Source organism: Portunus trituberculatus, chromosome 31, assembly GCF_017591435.1.
Source record: "Portunus trituberculatus isolate SZX2019 chromosome 31, ASM1759143v1, whole genome shotgun sequence".
NCBI lineage: Eukaryota > Metazoa > Arthropoda > Malacostraca > Decapoda > Portunidae > Portunus > Portunus trituberculatus.
The window spans coordinates 14063778-14078777 of NC_059285.1; the positions used below are offsets into that span (position 1 = coordinate 14063778).

Here is a 15000-nt window from a genome sequence, read left to right on the forward strand (position 1 = left end):
CTTCCCTTCCCTTCCTTTTCTTTCTGCCATTTCTCTTCTCTTTTCTTTTCTTCTCTCTTCTCTCTCCTTTTTCCTCGCTTCCCTTCCCTTCCCTTCTCTCCTCTCTCCCTCTTCCTTCCCTTCCCTTCCCTTCCCTTTCCTCTCCCTTCCCTTCCCTTCCCTTCTGCAGTGTCCAAGTTTGCACCGTGTGTTTTTGTGAGTTGGTAGCACAGAGGGGTCAGAAAGCATGAGTTGGCTGTACAGTTTTGCGTGTACTAGTAAATACTCTTACCTCTTGCTCCACACGCCTTTTTTCCCCTCCCCCTCTCTTTTTCCCCTTTTCCCTCACTCTCCTCGTCTCCGGTATGGCATCTCTTCTTTCTACCTTCCTTTGTGTGTTTTTTTGGGTGTTTTTTGGGTGTTTGTACTGCTTTCCTGAGGTTTTTGTGTGTTTTTGGCTGTTTTTTGTGGTTTCTGCTTTTTTCTGTGTTTTGTGTGTTTTGTGAGTTTTCTACTGCTTTCCTGAGTTTTTGTGTGTTTTTAATTTTTTGTGTGGGTTTCTACTGTTTTCCTGTGGTTTAATCCTTTCTTAGCGATATGTAATGGTCTGGAGTTTTTATAAGTAGTGGAGGTGACAGGGAGAGAGGGAATCGAAGGAGGAAAGGAAGAATAGTAGTAGGGAAGATTGAAGGGATGAGGAAAGGAGAGGATGAAGGAATAGGAAAAGGAAATTGCTTATATAAAATTGCGTATTGTTATTTATTGATTTTTTTTTGTACCATGTGGGCTTTTCACGGGAATTTCTGGGCTAAAGGGGATACTTTTTGTGGTACCTCCTATCTCACCGTTGCCCCGAGTGAGGAAGCCCAACCTACACTCGGACCGTGGAACAGGATTCGAACCCATGCGCTTGGAGACCGCTCGGACCCCAAAGCACGCATGGTTCCACTGCACCACGGCGGCTTATTCATTTAGTTACTCATCATTAAACTTTTTATTCATTCAATTTACTGCACCACATCCAGGCACGGTTCATTTCTTTCCCGCTGAAGATAAAGGAGAAGAGATTGGAGTATATAAGATGCACATTATTATTCATCTACGTATTTATTGATTTATTCACTAATTAACTCATTTGTTCGTTCTTATTTACTATACCATATCCAGGCACGGTTTAGTTCTTTCACCGCTAGAAGACACGAGGAGACTACTATCATCAGCGGTAATACTAATACAAGCTCTCTCTCTCTCTCTCTCTCTCTCTCTCTCTCTCTCTCTCTCTCTCTCTCTCTCTCTCTCGCTTATTCGTCCACGTGTTCCAGTCTTTTGCCGCAAACTAACCTTGTATCTCCGCCAAAAGCCCTTACTTAATTACAAGGCACCGGATTAACGCAATAAAAATGGTCTTATCTTATAATTGAATAATGGGTTAGGCGAGAGTAAAGCCAGTTTGCCTCCCGCGCTTTCAAAACAAGACTAGAATATGTCGCACAATCAGCGGACGGGAGCATCAGTCAGTCAGTCAGTCAGTCAGTCAGTCAGTTAGTTAGTCAGTCAGTCAGTTAGTCAGTTCAGGGTAGAGTTACCGTGTTCTCTTGTCCTCTCCAGGTTAAAAGAAGTGACAAGAGATGCTGGAATAGAGTACAGTGTATATACGAGTGTACACCTTTACCTATTCACTCTCCTTTTTTCTTCTTTTCCTTCCTCTTTCTCTCTCTCTCTCTCTCTCTCTCTCTCTCTCTCTCTCTCTCTCTCTCTCTCTCTCTCTCTACTACATTACCATTCTATCTCTCCATTTATCTACTTTTCTTTATCCTCCTCCCCTCCCTCCGCATCTCCCTCCACTACTCTCTATCATCCTTTATTATTAGTCTTTTATTCTCTTATCTCTCTACTTCTACTGTCACCTGTCCGTCTTCCCTCCCTGTCTACCTTTTCATCCCCACCCCTCGCTCCTTCCCTCCTGCTGGCACCGACCCACCTGGCCACGTGTGCTCATCAAAGCTCCGCCAACACCTGTCTTGTTAATTAGGACTCCAGTCACACTTTGGTACCTCCTCCTCCTCCTCCTCCTCTTCCTCGTCCTCCTCTTCCTCCTCCTCCTACTTCTGGCAAAATTTACGCCAATCAGCTCCTCCGTTCGCCACCGCTATTCTACCAGTGGAAAGTACCTTGGTGTGGTTTTTTTTTTATGTTCCTTCTTCCTCTCTCCCCCACGTAAACTAGTGGTATCTGATGCACATTAAGAGCTTCTGCCTTCTTCATCTCCTCCTCTTCTTCTTCTTCTTCTTCTTCCTCCTCCCTCCTCCTCTTCATCTCCGTCTTAAAGTGCAGCTGCCTTCCGCAATGCCCAAGTAAAATGATAGTTTCTTAACCTCTTTCTCCCTTCCCCCGTAAAGTGTCCTGTGGCTTTTTGTCTTAATTCCTCCCCATGTGCTATGATTAATTTTCTTCTTCCCATGTAAAGTGTAGTTAATATTCTTCCCTTCAGCCATGTAAAGTGCTTTTATTGTCTTTTTCTCAGGTATAATTTTTTACTCTTCAGTTCTCCCACTTAAAGTACTTTCATTGTCTTACTTCTTCCCAGTAAAGTGTAGGTAATTTTTTTTCCATTATACCCATGTAAAGTGGTATAGTTTCTTTATTACTTTTGCCTATTTAAGTGGTATGACTTATCTTCCTGAGTTCTCCCACGTAAATACTTTATTGCCTTACTTTCTTCTCGTAAAATGTATGCGGTTTTTCTCAGTCTACCCACGTAAAGTACCACCATTACTTTACTTCTGCCAGATAAAGTAATATGACCCACCTTCCTCAGATCCCCCACGTAAAGTACCTGCACTAACTCATTTCTTCCCCCGTAAAGTAGAGGCAATTTTCTTCAGCCTACCCACGTAAAGTACCACCATTACTTCATCTCTACCCAGCAAAGTGTCACCACCTTCCTCTCTCAGTCCACCCACTTAACCACTTCCATTACTTCACATCCCCCACGTAAAGTGACACATTCCTTACCTTCCCATCTCACAAACACCTCCACCTCCCCTCTGTTCCCTTCGCTTCCTATCCCTTCCCTCTCCTTCCCTATCCTTCCCATCACCTCCCTTCCTTCTCCTTCTCTTCCCTTCTCTTTTCTTATCTTCTCTTCCCTTCCCCTCCCTTCCCTTCCTTCAATTCCCTTCAGTGCCCTTCCCAATCCTTCCCATCCCTTCCCTTCACTTCTCTCCCTCCTCTCTTCCCTCCTCCACCTCCTCCACCCACCTACCTCTCCAAGTCCTGCCTTCAACTCCCACATCAAACACCACACAGTACAACACTACTCCCATTAATATTTCCTTTTTCTCTCCGCTCCCCCCGTAAAGTTTCACCATCCTTCCCTTCTCCTTCCCACTCACGAGATATGCCACTTGTCTAATCCACGTAAAGTACCGCTGTCTTAACGCCCCCCATCCCCCCCGTAAAACCCACTGCCTTAATCTTCCACTAAAGTGACTCCAACCTCCCTTCCGCGTAAAATGCCTCTCTCTTTCTCTCTTTCTTTCTCTCTCTCTCTCTCTCTCTCTCTCTCTCTCTCTCTCTCTCTCTCTCTCTCTCTCTCAAAAGTGACTCAAAACTCCCTTCCGCGTAAAATGCCTTTCTCTCTCTCTCTCTCTCTCTCTCTCTCTCTCTCTCTCTCTCTCTCTCTCTCTCTCTCTCTCTCTGCTAAATAAAAAAAATACAAATGAATGAGAAAAAATCAAATATAAGCAAAAAAATTAATGCAGAAATAAATAAATAAATAAATAATGATGAAGAAATTAACGTCAATCAAATCAATAAATGAATCAATAAGTAAATAAATAAAATAAATGCAAAGAAAATGGGCCTCGTGTCTATTTTTCTTTTATTTTTCTTGATCGTTGTCTCTATCTTTAAATAATTACTGGATTTATTGTTTTTTTTATTACTTTTTGCAACGATTTGAAATGACTTCTTCTATTTGAGGTTTCAGAATTTTTGCGGGATTATTATTATTTTTTTTTATTTTCTCCTTTCTTCATTCCTTTCTAAAACACTGCACCGTGTATTTTTTTTCTTATTTTTCCATTATTTTCCCTTCACAGAGCTTACTTTTTCTTTCTTCTCTCTTTTTTTCATATATTTTTCTCCTCTATTCATTATTTTCTCCTTCTCATACCTCACTTTTTTTTCCTTCTTTCTTCTTTTTTCATTTATTTCTTCTCCCTCTGCATTATTTCCCTTTCTCACAGTTTACACTTCTTTTCTTCTTTTTTCCTCTTCTTTCCTTTATTTTTTCTTCTCTATCTATTACTTTTCCTTCCCACACCTCATAGTTTTATTTTGTTTTCATTTTTCTATATATTTTTCCTCTTTATCCACTATTTCCTCTTCTCACCCCTTCATGTTTTTCTTCTTTTTCTCCAACACATTTCTTCTCTCTATTCATTATTTCCTTTTCTTTCTTTTTCTATCTACTTACTTTTTTCTTCCCTTTTCTTCTTTTTCTATATATTTTTTTTCTTTCTCTCCATTATTTCTCCTTTCCACACCTCACCTTTTCTTTCTTTTTTCTTCTTTTTCCATAAATTTTTTCCCTATCCATTATTTCTCACTTTTTTCTTTCCTTTTCTTCTTTTTCCATATATTTCTTCTCTCTATCCATTAATTCTCCTTCTTTTTTCTTTTTTCTTTTATTCCATGTATTTCTCTCTCTCTCTCTCTCTCTCTCTCTCTCTCTCTCTCTCTCTCTCTCTCTCTCTCTCTCTCTCTCTCTCCATTATTTCCCCTTCTCACACCTCATATTTTTTTTTCCTCTCCTCTTTTTATCTCACCCAAACATGTAATTCATCTCCCAGCCAAGAGAGAAATCTATATATAGTTTTTTTCCCCCTTCATAGAGATTTTTTTCCCTTTCCTCTTATATTTTTCCCTTTGGCCTCTTCAAGAAACGACTATTTTTTTTTCTTCTTTCTCTCCGTCTTCCTGTGTGTGTTTTTTTTTTTTTTTTTTCATCCTCCAACCCAATTTTTCTATATTTTTTTTATCCTTTTCTTTATCCGGCAAACCTTATTTTTTTCCACTTTTCCCCTCGGCTGGCCTGCTTTCTGGGGTGTAATAACTATTTTATGACCTAATTTGATTACTTATATTCTTTCCATCATGTTGTTTTCCATCTTGTTCCATTTTTCTCCTTTTTTTTTTGAGCAATTACGGTAAAATACGTTGTTTTTAGTACATAAGTTGTTTCAGATAGATTTGTATAGTGTTAGATAGTCTTGGATAGTCTTGGATAGTTTTGGATAGTTTTGAATACTTTTAGATGGCATTAGATTGTTTTAATTATTTGTCTCATGTTTCTTCCTATCTCGTTCCATTTTTTTTCTCCTTTTTTTTCAGCAGTTATGATAAAGTACGTTGTTTTGGTCCATAATTTGTTTTGGATACATATATATTTTTTTTATGGAAGCGGGGAAGCTGGCCAAGGACAAAAAAATGAATAAATAAATAAAATAGATAAAAAAAACACTGCAAAATACCACAAAAACACAAAAAAACACTGCAAAAGACCACAAAACACTTCAAAAGACCACAAAACACTGCAAAAGACCACAAAACACTGCAAAAGACCACAAAACACTCCAAAAGACAACAAAACACTCCAAAAGACCACAAACACTGTAAGACCACAAACACTGCAAAGACCACAAAACACTCCAAAAGACAACAAACACTGCAAAAGACCACAAAACACTGCAAAGACCACAAAACACTCAAAAGACCACAAACACTGCAAAGACCACAAACACTGCAAAAGACCACAAACACTGCAAAAGACCATAAACACTGCAAAAGACCACAAACACTGCAAAAGACCACAAACACTGAAAAGACCACAAACACTGCAAAGACCACAAACACTGCAAAAGACCACAAACACTGCAAAAGACCACAAACACTGCAAAAGACCACAAAGCACTGCAAAAGACCACAAACACTGAAAAGACCACAAAACACTGCAAAAGACTAGAAACACTGAAAAGACCACAAACACTGAAAAGACCACAAAGCACTGCAAAAGACCACAAACACTGCAAAAGACCACAAACACTGCAAAAGACTACAAAACACTAAAAGACCACAAACACTGCAAAAGACCACAAACACTGCAAAAGACTACAAACACTAACAAAAGACCACAAACACTCCAAAAGACCACAAACACTGCAAAAGACCACAAAACACTGCAAAAGACCACAAACACTCCAAAAGACAACAAACACTCAAAAGACCACAAACACTGCAAAAGACCACAAACACTCCAAAAGACAACAAACACTGCAAAAGACCACAAACACTGCAAAAGACCACAAACACCCAAAAGACCACAAAACACTGCAAAAGACCACAAAACACTGCAAAAGACCACAAAACACTGCAAAAGACCACAAAACACTGCAAAAGACAACAAAACACTCCAAAAGACCACAAAACACTGCAAAAGACCACAAAACACTGCAAAAGACCACAAAACACTTCAAAAGACCACGAAACACTAAGAAAACATCGCAACACTCCCAAAAAACCAGCAAAACACTCCAAAACACCACAAAACAGTAAAAATACCACAAAACACTCCAAAACACCACAAAACACCACATAACACCACAAAACACAATAAAACTCACCGAAACACTCCAAAAACACCTCAAAACACCAGAAAACACAAAAACCAGCAAAACACATCAAAAACACCACAAAACACTAAGAAAACACCACAAAACACAATAAAACCCACCAAAACACTCCAAAAACGCCACAAAACACTAACAACACAAACAATCTTCCGCTTTCCTTCCATTTTCTTTACTGCAGGAACCCGTTTTTTTTTTTGTCTTCTATTTTTTTCCCCTTTCTTTTCTATTCTCGTCTTTTTCCTTCCTCTCCACAAGTGAACCCTATTTTTACAGAGCTCCTTTTAAGAACCTCCGCTTGGGGTACTCGTGATGGTGTTTTCGTAACGTGGTGGTGGACGCGAGAGCAGGAAGGGCGAGGTGGCTGGAGAGAGAGAGAGAGAGAGAGAGAGAGAGAGAGAGAGAGAGAGAGAGAGAGAGAGAGAGTTGAGGGAGCAAGGGAGAGAATAATAAAAGGTATGAAGGAAAGGAGAGAAGGATGCGGAAGGAGTAGTAGTGGTGGCGGTAGTAGTAGTAGTAGTAGTAGTAGTAGTAGTAGTAGTAGTAGTAGTTGTAGTAGTAGTAGTAGTAGTAGTAGTAGTAGTAGTAGTAGTAGTAGTAGTAGTAGTAGTAGTAGTAGAGAGAGAGAGAGAGAGAGAGAGAGAGAGAGAGAGAGAGAGAGAGAGAGAGAGAGAGTCTTAAACTACAAAAGTGAGGGAAAAGGGGACGCGGCAAGAAATATATACCTGTAGAAATTGGGAGATGAGGGGAAGCTGTGAGCGCGTTTTCTTTACCTGGGCAAGGGACACGAGGGGAGAGATGGAAAGAGGGAGAGGAGAGGAGAGGACACGAAGAGAGAAATGAGGAAGGGAGAGGAGAGGAGGGGACACAAAGGGAGAAATGAGGAAGGGAGAGGAGAGGAGAGGACACGAGGGGAGGTATGGAAGGAGGGAGAGGGAAGGAGTGGACACGAGGGAGGGAGGTGAGGGGAGAGATGGAGGGAGGGAGAGGGGAAGAGAGGGACACGAGGGGATAGATAGAGGGATGTGAGGGGAGGAGATACGGGGGGAGATATGGAGGGAGAGGGGAAAAGTGGCCACGAGGGTAAAGATGGAGGGAGGAAGAGGGAGAAGTGGACACGAGGGAAGAGATGGAGGGAGGGAGAGGGGAGATGTGGACATTTTCTCAGTGTTTTCCCTTTAAAACATTTTAGTTTCCTTGAGCTATTCCCCTCCTTCATGTTTTCCCCCTGCCCGGACATCGCTGTTTCCGTGTTCCTTTCGTGTTCTCTTGTTTGTTGCGATGAATTGGTTAACCTACCCTAACCTAACCTCATCTAAGCTAACCTAACACACGCTTATCTGATCTTATCTAACCTAACGTAACATAATCTTAAAATTTTTCTGACTTATTTTGACGTAAGCTAACCTAACCTAACTTTATCTAACCTAACTCAGTTTAAATAGATTTAACTTTGCTTATCGTATCCCAACCTAACCTAATTTGATTTAACCTAACCTAACCTAACCTAACCAACCTTATCTAACCCAACCTAACCTTACCTTACCTAACTTAGCCTAACCTAACCTAACCTTACCTAACCTTACCTTATCTAACCTAACCTAACCTAACACAAACCCAACGCAACTTTATTTAACTTAACTAACCTAACCTGAGCTCAAAACCACCACCACCACCACCACCACCACCACCACCACCACCACCACCACTACCACCATAACAGGTCTAGAACAGGTCCAGTCTCAGTGTTCCCCATCATAACCCACTGCTATGATATATATACCGGAAAAAAATGACCAGGAAAAGGATTAGGAAAAAAAAGCATCTAGTGGGTAGCGTAAATGTGTCACCAGGCAAGCTGTCCTCGAGAAATATAACCACACACCAGGTAGGCAGGAGGTGAAATATAGGCCTATCTTGATCCACATAGGGAGACGGGGGAAGGGAGACAAGGAGGCTGGCGGTTATTGTTACTGTTATCTTTAATCGTTCACTCTCCATACACATACACACACACACACACACACACACACACACACACACACACACACACACACACACACACACACACACACACACGCATATTCATTCTCTCTTTCTTTTTCTCGTCTCAAAATGCTGTTCTGTCTTCATTTTCGTTTCCATCCTTTTCTAATTCATCTCTCCTTTCTACGTAACGCTCCTTATCTCCTACATCCTTCTCCTATCCTCCTATTCCTTCTTCCTCCCTCCCTCCCTCCATCATTCTCTCACCACGCATTCTCTTCTCTCTTTCTCATCCCAAAATGCTGTTCTTTCTTCATTTTTGCTTCCATTTTCTCTACTTTGTCTTTCCTTTCTACGTAACTCTCATTATCTCCATCTCCATCCTTTTTTATATCGTTCTATTCCTCTTTCCTCTCTCCTTCCTTCATTCCATCGCCTCTTTACTCTCCCACCACATATCTTTCTATCTATTCTTCCTTCCTTCCTTCGTAACACTCATTATTCTCCCTATCACATCCTTCGATCCTCCTATTTTTCCCTCCTCCCTCCCTTATTCTTTCATTCCATCTCCCATGTATCCCTCTACCACATCCTTATTTTTTCCTCCTATCCTATTCTGTCTCCATCCTTCCTTCCTTCCTTCCTTCCTCCTTCCTTTCATGCCCTCGTCTCTATATCCTTCTCCACATCCTCCTATCTTTCTATCCCTTCTTCATCCCTTCTTCCTTCATTCCCTCACCTATCCACATCCTTCTATTCCTATTTCCTCCTTCCTTCCTCCTCCCTTCATTCCGTCGCCTCTATATATCTCATTACCTTCTTCCATATCCTTCTTCTATCCTCCTATCCTTCCTCCTTCCCTCCTTCCTTCATTTCCTCGCCTCTGCATCCTCCAGCCACACTCACCTGGGATCCTGGCGAAGGGGACGCCGACACAGGTAAGCTCTGTGATGAGGTCAGGTGTCGGCGGGGCGGAGCTGTAAGTGTAGGCGGCGGTGGGCGCGTCACTTGAGTAGCTACACGTGCACAGATGATTAAATGTGCAGGGCCCTACTTGTGGGGAGCCGCGCACGCCCCACACCGCCCACGCCGCCGCCCACACCCACGTCAGTAGGTGAGGGGCGGCGGCGGCCCTCCCTGACCGCGCCATCTGTGGAAGAGAGGACCTGTTGAGGGTGACGCGTTAAGGGTGACTAGTATTTGTGTGTAAGTCATGGGAAGAAAGAAGAGGAGAGAATAATGGGTGAGAAATGGGTGAGTGACTGATGAATGACTGGTGACTGATAGGTGAGTGACTGGTGAGTGTAGAGGACGATGTGATGGGTAGAGGGTGATTGATGTTTGGGAGGAAGAGTTTGACGTAATGGGGATGTCTAGTAGGTTCACGTAGAGGGTGATGCACAAAGGGTGATGACAGAGTGACGTAAGGTTCTGACATCTTAAAAGGAAAAAGGATGCGAGTTTAACCTCTTCAGTACTGGGACACATTTTTACCATCAGTTTTGTGTACGATTAGACCATTTTTCTTTGACATTAGGAAGGGTCTAGGGAGGTCAGAACATTAATGGCCAGTCTTCACTATCTTAATCCCCCTCCCCCCACATGAGTTTCTGAAGCTGCATAGCACAAAATCGCCCAATGGCAGTCAGAATGAATATGGAAACGCGTCATGGTACTGAAGGGGTTAAAGTGTCAACGGAATTCACATCTCATTCAATTCTCGTCATGTCTAAAGTATGAATTTCAAGTATTTGTCACTCATTTCTTTTTTGTGTGGGGTGTGACTATCAAGAAGGGAATTGCACAGTTAATATGTCACTTCTAAACATTTCATTCAACAACTTAAACACTCATGAAATTTGCAACTTTTCCAGATACTTTCATAAATAAAAAACGGACCAGTAACATTATCTATTTATTTATTCATTTATGTGTGTGCCTGTATATAAATTTCCTCCTTATCTTCTTATTTTCATCGCCTTTACTCTCTTCTCATGGACAAAAATCAGAAGACATTTTAATATCATCCATTTATTTATTCGTATTTGTGTGCCTATATATAAATTTTCCCCTATTTCCTCCTTGTCTTCTCATTTTCATCTCATATAATCTCTTCACATGGACAAAAATCAAGAGAATTCTACTTCCACGTGTTCTCTTCAGTATCTCTTTTCAACCCACATTCTCCTCCTCCTCCTCCTCCTCCTCTTCCTCTTGTTTCTCTTTCCTATTCTTAAAATCTTCTTTGCTTTTTGTCTCTCTGAAGCCTCATCTTCCCTCAGTCTTAAGTCCTCCGAGCTGGCGGGCGTCTATAAGTTGTCTGGCTTGTAAGGAGACTAGCAGGAGACCAGACCAGAGCTGAGACTTGAGCATGAGAGGAAAGAAGTAAACAGTGTGGGAGTATATGAAGGATGTTGTTTGACTTGTGACCGTGAGTGTGTGGAATTAATCTCTCTCTCTCTCTCTCTCTCTCTCTCTCTGATTTCTTTCTCCCTTTTCTTTATTTTCTTTTGTTTTTATTTGTGTCTTTTATTCATTTCTTTCCTTTCCACTCAATTCCAGTCATGTGAGTACAGTTTTTTTTTTTATCTAATCTTCTTTCATTCTTTTATTGTGTGTCGTGTTGTTGGTATATCTACCTGTCTGTCTGTCTGTTCTCTCTCTCTCTCTCTCTCTCTCTCTCTCTCTCTCTCTCTCTCTCTCTCTCTCTCTCTCTCTAAACAATCTCTCTCTCTCTCTCTCTCTGTTAGTGTCTCCATGTAAACAATTTGTATATCTGCCTGTCTATCTGTCTCTCTCTCTCTCTCTCTCTCTCTCTCTCTCTCTCTCTCTCTCTCTCTCTCTCTCTCTCTCTCTCTCTCTCTCTCTCTCTCTCTCTCTCTCTCTCTCTCTCTCTCTCTCTCTCTCTGTCTCTGTAAACTTTGTATAACTCTCTATCTGTCTGTCTCTCTCTCTCTCTCTCTCTCTCTCTCTCTCTCTCTCTCTCTCTCTCTCTCTCTCTCTCATGTCTCTCTCTCTCTCTCTCTCTCTCTCTCTCTCTCTCTCTCTCTCTCTCTCTCTCTCTCTCTCTCTCTCTCTCTCTCTCTTTTATTTAAACTTAGTTACCATTACAATGTTTACATAATAAACTTAAAGTTGCTAGTGGACACTAGACAACTATTCTAAAAGTTTATGTGAGTGGCAGGTACCTGAGGTGGTAACCGCGCCAGCTAGCATGATACACTATATACATTATGTACAGGAGGAGCTGGACAGGAACGGTGTGGGGAGTGTGGCCCTCCAGGTGTTGGCAGCCACTTTCGCTTGGTGATTTGACATGTCTGCCACACAAGGCGTGGCCTCCGTGAAGCCGTTCCAGAGACGCGCTGCCCTGGCCTTGTACGTCCTCAGATGCTGTGACGTGTGTGAGCGTAGCACCGTCATACGTCTTCCGGCCGCTGCCTGTCGCGTCGCGCGTTGGGCGTGGTGAGGCGGCAAGTACAGGCGGGTGAGGTGAGGAGTGTGGAGCACCTGTGTCTTGTGGCAGACTGTCAGAGCTGCCACTTCGCGACGGTGTTCCAGGGATGTCACGCTGTCGGCGATCTCTTCATCGTCCCCCAGCAGACGGAGAGCGCGCCTCTGCACCGCATCGAGTCGCCTGGTGTGGGTGACAGCACTGGACATCCACGTCAAGGCTCCGTATTCCATACAAGGGCGGATCTGTGCCTTGTACAGCGTCAGGATGCCTTGGGGATCCAGGTTGCTTGCCACCCTGCGGAGGGCTGACACACGCTGAGAGGTCTGGCGGGCCACAGACGCGAGGTGCTGGTCGTAGCGCAGCTCCCGGTCAATGGCAACACCCAGGATCTTGATGTTGTCTTGGAGGGGCAGCTGGACACCCCCAAACCGTATTTGTCCCTCCACTGCCTGGGTAGCTGCGGGAGACTCTCTCTCTCTCTCTCTCTCTCTCTCTCTCTCTCTCTCTCTCTCTCTCTCTCTCTCTCTCTCTCTCTCTCTCTCTCCCGGTGTGTTAGTGTCTCCATGTAAACAATTTGTCGAGTGGCAGGAGTGTTGACAAAGAACGTCCATAACACCAGAAAGAGTTCACCAATTTGCCAGACACACCTCGCCTCGCCTCGCCTCACCTCACCCATCTCTGCCGCGGCCTGAGAAACGAGGAGGCAAAATACTCACTTGTACCTAAATTCACGTGCAGTTTTTACCTCTTTTTTCAGGTATTTGGCACATTTTTCCTTTATTATTGGCCAACTCTGAGGTATTTTTTCATATTTTTTCATTACGTCCTTTAAATAATATACGAAATCTATTCCTTTTCCTCTTTTTCCTTGTTTTTTGTTTACGTATTTGTTTATAAAGAGTTGATTGATATATTTAGTGCTTTTACCCTCAGTCACTACCACAACAAAGGCAAACTCCCATTTCTTCTTCTTTTACAGTTTCTGAACTTGTAAACATGAGATACACTGATTGGGAACTGTAAATATGGTCTACTAATCCCTCTTTTTTTGTACTTCGAGGGTTATAAAGGACTATTTTTAATGGATTAGGAGAAGCTGGCCAAGGGTAACAAAGAATAAAAAGAAAATGCACACTTGATTGCCAGTTCCCTAAAAAGATTAAGAGAGTTAGGCAAAAAGTCAGGGATAAATGTCTTGAAACCTCCCTCTTAAAAGAAATCAAGTCTTAGGGTGATGGAACTACATATATATAACACATCTCTCCTCAGTCATTAGCAGCTCCTTGACATTTCCTCTTGTTCCGCAGCCACCTTCAAATATTGTGCTAGCTAGAAACCACATTATTTTTTGTCTCTCTAATCACTTTCGTTCTTTGTAGACTTGTAAAGGTATCATGAATTGTTTTTAGTACCGGGAAAGATTGCATATCGTAAGGAAAAGGGTTGAATCGTTCATTGCCTTAAATTACTGAAGAAATGAAATACTGTGGACTTCTAATTTTTCTTCTCTTTTCAATTTTCTCTATTTATTTGCACGTAGACGCTTGTAGATATTTGTGCCAAGAATTGTTGTATATCGTATGAAAAGAACGATTTACCAAAGAGAGGAGGTGGTGTGAACTTCTGAGCAAATATTTCTGTTCTTATATGTCTCCCTTTCTTGTATATAGACACTTATAAACATTTCACTCATTGCTTTTGGTACCGAAAATTGTTATATATCGTAGGAAGAAAATGAATGACCAAAGAGTGGAGGACATGTGAATTTCTCTTTTTTTTCTCATATTTTTCTCCATTTCTAATACACAGACACCTATTAAGCATTCCATTCATTGCGTTTAGTGCCAAGAATTGTTTCACATCGCATGAAAAGGATGGATTACTAAAGAGATAAAGAGATGAGATACTGTGAACTTGTGACCAAATTCTACCCATACAAACATTCCATTCATTGTTTGTACTCCCATAATTCAGAAACGCCTTCCTCTCTCACCATAACTTTTTCAAGGCCACAGCGATAACTAGCCGGGCTTAAAAGACACTTTCTCCTTTAATAAAACAGAAATCTTGCCAGTCCATCACCAGACCCGTAGAAAAACCTCTTAAAAACACGAGTACGTTTAACTAGAGCCTGTGGAAAGTAGTGACAGTGAGAGAGAGAGAGAGCAAAGCATTTTAGAATACCGGCTTTTAATGCAGAGAATTATTGGACGACGTAGGGAAAACAATCAACTTATTCCTTGTCTAAACTACAAAAGAGAAGAGCTACTGTGAACTTCTGGCTACACAAATTCATAGACGTGTGTAGTTCATCTCTTTGCCGATAACTTGAGCGATCAGAAGAGTGAGTGACGCAATGCTGACGAAATTCATATACATTTGAACCATTTAGGTGATTACATAGGAAGTTTGGGTCGGAGGGAGGCAGGGAGGGAGGGAGGGAGTGAGTGAGAGGGAGAGGAAGGGAAGGGGACTGAGTTATAATGGGGTTTAAAGAGAGTTTGGAAAGGCAGCGGAGTGGGGGAGGAAAATAAACAGAGGTAGGTTGTTGTAGTAGGGAAAATAGAGATAAAAGAGAAAAAGAAGAAGCTGTACTGAAAGAAAGTGGAATAATAAAGAAAATGGAAAAGGAAAGAAAAGAAATAGATGGAGGCCGTTGAACAAGAAAGGAGGGAAAAAGAGGAATTCTAAACGGAAAGTGGGGAAAGGGAAAAAGAAGATAAAGAAGGAGAAGAATGAAATGTAATGAATATAAGAGGTTGTTTTGAAGGAAAGAAAGGCGAAAAAATACCAAAATGAAACTGAAATGGAAAGAAAATAGGAATGTGGTGAAGGAAAGCAGAAACAAGGAAAAAGAAAACAATGTACTATAAATGGAAAAAAAAA

General features: G+C 41.8%; 2 protein-coding genes across 6 annotated transcripts in view; both read right to left on the reverse strand.

Moving 5' to 3' along the window:
- LOC123511194 (chaoptin-like) overlaps nucleotides 1-15000 on the reverse strand; it is a 156954-nt gene that overhangs the window by 94711 nt on the left and 47243 nt on the right. For all 5 annotated transcript variants that reach the window (XM_045266856.1, XM_045266853.1, XM_045266855.1 and 2 more), the window contains one exon: nucleotides 9564-9807. In XM_045266856.1, the coding sequence (XP_045122791.1) occupies nucleotides 9564-9807 (244 nt within the window). The remainder of the gene's footprint in view (nucleotides 1-9563; nucleotides 9808-15000) is intronic.
- Nucleotides 11889-12790, reverse strand: LOC123511064. The gene is made up of 2 exons (XM_045266679.1): nucleotides 12782-12790; nucleotides 11889-12527 (listed from the first exon to the last, which is right to left on the reverse strand). Exons 1-2 carry the CDS (start codon nucleotides 12788-12790, stop codon nucleotides 11889-11891), a joined length of 648 nt encoding a protein of 215 aa, XP_045122614.1.